Here is a 6,000-nt window from a genome sequence, read left to right on the forward strand (position 1 = left end):
ATGTTCTCCCCTTTTTTTTTTTTTAAATAAGAATGGTTAGTGAATAATGCTGAGATCTGATAAACCTTTTTTTTTATTATTTTTTTTTTGTTATAGACAGGAGGGTAGGTCATCAGTGTAAATGGTGCAGACAAGCTAGATCAAAATGATTCCTGAATAGCATCAGTTAGGGTTGCAGCAAAACCATAAATGAGAGGTGTCCTGTCTGGGTGTATCATCTGTGTGTGTGTACTCACCTCAGGACATTGGGCCTGCAGTGATGGTGGCAAGGCCTTCCAGCTTGCTATGGGTTGTGGTCTGACACAGTAACGTGGGTGAGTCTGAACTGCACTAGGATTTCCTGGGGTCAGTGTGAAAAGATACTGATCTACAAGCCCATTTCATGATGTAGTTGTCAACACTTCTCAAAGAAGGCCTCCTAAATGCTCAGATATGAGAAAAAAGGGTTATATCTACTGATGACAGTAAGTCTAAGTGGCTCATATTCAGTACAAATTAATTTAAATATATTCAGTTGTTCTTTCCCAACCTCAGTAAAATTTCACTTTTGGAGTGCAAAATTCTCTGTGCAGAGCCACCAGAGTGAGCACTGCGTGATTCTGCCAAACACCTTTGGATTTTATAGTCAATATTCTCCCAGTATGTAGCCTTCATTGTTTCTGCAATTGGCCTAAAATCACAACTATCTCCGGGCTCTGATTTGCTTTAGGTTGCTGCATTTGGCTTCCACAGCCCAGCCCCTGTTCCTTTTGAGTCAATAGGATTCTTTCTGTTGGCTTTTGAAGTGCTTGGATCAGATCCAGAGTGTGTAATTCCTTCTCCCATTTCCCCCTGCCCCCCTGAAATATTATTTTTTAAAGTTATAATATCATCTTAGGAATAGCAATATAGGGCCAGATTTTCAATTCCTATAAACCAGATTTTTTTTTCCAAGTCATTAAAACTATGCTCATTTACATGACCTTAATATCTTTCATACAGCTTAAAATCTCTTTAATAAGCCATAGAGCTCTTTCAGCTTCTTCACGTGAAAACCAGAACCATTCACACTGTATTTCACTTTGATACCCAAGTTCAATCCAGTGTCAACTTAGTTCACCTACCTTTTATTGACTATTTTTCATGTTATCTCTTGATGCAGCCTTAATGCATCCCAAAACAATCTCTAATTTCTCCCTCTGTGATGCTATTGTCTGGTTATCTGGTTTCTTAAATGTTTCCTTCAGCATAGATTCAACTTAAAAACAGAATCTACAGGGAACAGCTTTAGTGACAACCCTGCTTCTGACACAACTGAAATAATGAAGATTTAAGGTGTTCATAAACTTATGTTGGACTTCATTTTACAGAAAGGCTTTTCTCAGTTTCAACTGGCTGGACAACAGTGTGAAAATACATCTATGTCATGAACTTATTGACATTGATAACTGACTAATAATCGTTATTATCTTAGAATCCAACATTTTCTTTCTCATGCAATGGAAAAGCTGAGTTGGGTGGATCATAAAACCTCAAAAGTTTCATCTTCAGCTGAAGTATGTAGGGGAGCTTTTTCAGTCAGAAAATAAGAGAAAGATATTTTATTTGTTAGTTTTCTTTCCTTGGTGAGAAATCCTTTATACTTCTGTGAACCTGGAGCAATTCTGAAGGTAGCAGAATTATTCTGGGTTTGTGCTGCTGTTGCTAACCTCAAAATATGGCTATAGGGGTAAAATGGTGCTTTTGTGGCACAGCACAACATGACCAGTGACTATATTTAGGATGCAGGAAAAGCCAGTCTCTACAGAGTCAAGCATTCAATGCATTTTATCTTAGTATAATAATCCAAAGAGAAAGAAAAAAGAGGAAAGGCAGAAGATGTACATTTAACCTGAGCATCAGGAAATAACATACCAGCAGCAGGTTTTATTTGTCTGCACAGTAGTCCCTAAGGGAAATTGAACCAAATTTACTTTTTGTTAACTTTCCATTCCTAACTCTTAATCAAAAGTCCAGATACTCACTGCTCTTGGACAGTGAACCTCCTGTGACAATACGTGGAAGCTGAAGTTCAGTGTCAGTTAACTCCTTCCCACAGCAGATCACATCTTGTAGTGGACTGAAGTTGGGCTTAAACTGTTTTAATGTGAAAAGTTTTGGGGGCATTTCTCCAATGCTTTTTTAGGCATTCAAAGAAGAGAAAGTTGCTAAATAAAATTCTGTGGACTCTGTTGTCTCAAGGCTGTGTCACCATTTGAACTGCAATTTTCAAACTTGATGTAAAAACCTGTTGCTTCTTGCATGATATATTGTCCAGACTAGAGACATGATTCAAGTCTCATACCACTGAGGGATGATCATACCATTGTCAGTTCAAAATGAAATCTTGAAACTGAAACACAAAGTTTGAGACAAAAAAGTGTGATTGGCAAAGATGTGAACCTGATTTTCCTTTCATACACAGATCTAGAGAAAAACCTCGCTTGTGTATAGTAGCTATGGCAGAGGCTACAACCCAGAGCAAGAGCACAGTCAGTCTCAGTGTCTGAGAGATGTTAATTAAACTCAGAGGACTTAAGTGTGCTCTCATTGGGATGGATCAGAAGTAACTTTATTTTTCAGTATCTGTAGAGCTGGATTGACTTCCCACCATGTTGCACATAAAAAGCAAAATGCAAGAACAAGAATTTCCTTGCATTATACTGTTTTGAATGGAAACTTTCAAACAAGATTTCATCTGCAGCTGCTTACCCAAATGAAAGAGTTTGATTCCTTAGAAACTGACCCTAATTTACAAACTTTAGAGAGCTGCACATCTTGCCATGCTTTCTTCACTCCAGGTGAATCTGTCTCCCTATTTAACAGAAGTCAAACAACATATTTTTAGGCTGAAGTGGGGTGTGGGTTGGTTGGGGATTTTTAGGAGTTACATTTTTGCCTTTTATTATCTGTGATTTTGTTTGATTTAGATTTTTTTTTTCTTGTTTTTTAGACATTTTTTAGATTATGTGCCGCATAAGTCTCAACTGCAATTAGTGTCAGCCCTCAAAGGAGTTTTGGACATGTATAGGAGCCCATATTCACATCACAGCCATAAATCCAAATGTCATTACCCAGACTCCACTAAACATCTTCTAGCACTCCTTTTACAAGGCCAATTTTTAGTTTCTGGCTCTATGGCTAAATGATGTTTAGCATTTCCCGAGATGTACTAATCAAAGCATTTTTCAATGCATGATTTATGATGTGGCTTCTATAGAATATGATACCTCACTGGTATTTATTTGTCTGTTCTGCATGGGGAACAGGAGGAGATAAATTAGTGAAATTGCCAACTGAACTCAGAGGTGAAGACATGAGTGAAGTTACATTAATACCTGCTGAAAAATCTGATTTGAGTTTAGGCAGAAAATGAGTGTGGATCTGGAGGATACAGATTAGAGATAGGGTCCTCATTTGGCAGGTAGATACCCCTGTCAACCTTAAAATTCCTTTGTAGGTCAAGCCTCAGTGTTTCTGGAGTAAAGGCAGCAAGTGTCAGCACTACTGAGCTGGCCTGCCAGTAAGGGCCTGGGGACTATTCCTGTACTTTCTTTCACAGCTCAGCATGAATTCAGCTACCTCCAAACAGTTCCAGATATGTTATTTCTGATGTCCCTCATAGGACTAATTTAATTACAATATTATACTATTTTAGTTAACATCAATGTGAGCAATATCAAATAGTTAAACTAAATGGTAAGTCATTTTCTTAAAGAACATTTCTGGTATTTTAGGAGATAGAGAAGACTGGTTGTTTGCCCTTCACTGCTCCTTTTATACAGGTCCATGTCCTATAAAGAAAAGCCAGTTGGAAGACATAAAAGTGGTGTAATTACTAACACATTTTAAAAAAATAAAAATAGTCTGAACAACTTGTGTTCCCTAATATGTTTCTACTAAACACATGAAGAACAGGATCACTCTGTGCTACAGGTCTACTAGAAAAATATGTCACATTACTTACATAAAATATGAAAATCTTTAGTTTTAAATACTATCTGATTTCCTTACAGTTTCTTTAAATTTACTTATTAAATTAAAAAATCCCCAACTATTCTATTTCTTTTCCTTCCCTTTTATTCCAAAGCAAACTACTAACAAATATCTGTGATTTTAAGGTAAGCACAGCTTTTTCCAGTAGGAAAAAAAAAAAAAAAAAGTGATTTCCCAGTGTCTGATTCCCTCTCAAGAGCTGTTTGATGTTTTTCTGTGTCTGTAATTTCAGATGCTGCACAACAAACATGTGATGGTTCGTGTTGGAGGAGGATGGGAGACTTTTGCAGGGTACTTACTGAAGCACGACCCGTGCCGAATGTTGCAGATCTCCCGAGTGGATGGGAAAACTTCTCCAATCCAGAGCAAGTCTCCAACCCTCAGGGACATGAATCCAGACAATTACCTGGTTGTTTCTGCCCATTACAAAACCAAGAAGGAGATTAAGTGAAATAAGCTTCTCATGTGATCGGGGACTCTATCTCTGTACGTAGGTCCAAACTGTTTTCTCAAGTGTAGTAAATTTAGTTCATGCTTTAAAAGGACTTTGGAAGATTTCAGGCAGACTGGAAATGGCAACCAATTTTGAAGATCTTTGAACTGTAGAACTATTTATTTCTAGTACCGTATCTTTTATAGCAAATTACCCTTGATAGGCTCATTACTACCGTGAGATAAGAAATAGACGTATATTTTTTAGCCAAATTATTACTCTTTTATATGTGAATGTATACTTAGAGTTACATAAAGGAGTGGATCCTGTTAATGGAAGAAAATACACAATACAATATATTTGTATGAAAATCTTCTTACAATGAATCCTTGACTGTTAGGCTAGTTGAAAAATATATATGCAGGTGGAAAAAGAATATTTGTGGAAATTATTTGGTAATGCCTCTTGAAATGAAATAAAAGATGATTATTTTTCTGGGTTGCAAGATTTTCTTAACAAGTAGAATATTAAGACTTAACTGCATGCCAAAAAACTTCCCAAAGTGATTACTTAAAAAAAACAGAAGCCCAAGATAAAACAAAAACCAGACCTACAGTGTCTACTCTTTAAAGCTAAAGACAATGCAGAGTGTCAGATCTGCATGTAGATCCTTCCTGTTTTTTAACAAGTTGCCCAATATAGAAGCCCGGGGAAGTTGAGAGGTTGCCCCTTCCTGTGTCAGACAATGGAGCTGCTCAGTTGTACCAGTGGGGTGATGGACTCTGAGCCATGAAGGGAAGCACAGCTCTTTGACCCAAGGAGGAGCTCCAGAAGATGCTCGTCCCTCCTGAGTCACAAAACACTGTTGTTGAATCCGAGCTTTTCCTTCCCCTTCTTTTCCATTTTCTTGGTCAGGCCAAATGTGAGATATTCATTACCCTGGCAGTAGAGTGATTCACATTCTTGTAAATCATTCACACACCTCTAAAATAGCTAAAGGCATATGGGGGCTTAGCTAATTATTTTGGCTACTTTTCTATGTTTATATTGGGTAATTTATGTGCCTTGTAACGTCCTAGGAAAATCATTTTATAGGATTATTTCACTGACTGTATAAATTTGAGCAGAACTCAGTTGTTTCATTACAAATGAAATAAAGTTTTTTAAAATACTCTTACATTTTGGAAGGCTTCTTTATTATTTGTAACCTGTGTTCCTGCACTTGCTGCTGCTGAATGGAGGCCTAGATTCCACAACACTTGCTTGCTAACCTAAATACTGCAGGTAGTAGAGAAATACTTGCATTTCATTGAAAATGAATTTTCCTTTGCAGGGAAAGAAAAAAAGAAAAAAACATAATCAAAAGCATTCCTGGAATCATTTTTTAATTACCAATTTTTTAATGTTTAATTTTAAAACATAGCCTTTTGATCTGCTCCTGTGGTCTGTGGTCCTGCTGAATACAAACGGGTCACAATTGTTCAGTGCACTGTATTAAGTAGCAGTACATACTTCCAGAAGATTTTAGAAAGAAAAATTGCAGCCTTTTATTC

At 37.0% G+C, this 6,000-nt stretch overlaps 1 protein-coding gene across 6 annotated transcripts in view; it reads left to right on the forward strand.

Annotated features, from left to right (window-relative positions):
* Positions 1-5,624, forward strand: part of GAS2 (growth arrest specific 2) — an 89,332-nt gene extending 83,708 nt beyond the window's left edge. For 5 of the 6 annotated variants that reach the window (XM_051622067.1, XM_051622069.1, XM_051622071.1 and 2 more), the window contains exon 8: positions 4,247-5,624. In XM_051622067.1, the coding sequence (XP_051478027.1) occupies positions 4,247-4,465 (219 nt within the window). In that variant the 3' untranslated portion in view covers positions 4,466-5,624. Of the gene's footprint in view, positions 1-4,108; positions 4,140-4,246 lie in introns of all 6 variants that reach the window. The other variant, XM_051622073.1, reaches the window with a different exon arrangement.
* The last annotated feature ends 376 nt before the right edge of the window (positions 5,625-6,000 follow it).

This window comes from Apus apus, chromosome 5, assembly GCF_020740795.1.
Source record: "Apus apus isolate bApuApu2 chromosome 5, bApuApu2.pri.cur, whole genome shotgun sequence".
In the NCBI taxonomy this organism is placed as follows: Eukaryota; Metazoa; Chordata; class Aves; order Apodiformes; family Apodidae; genus Apus; species Apus apus.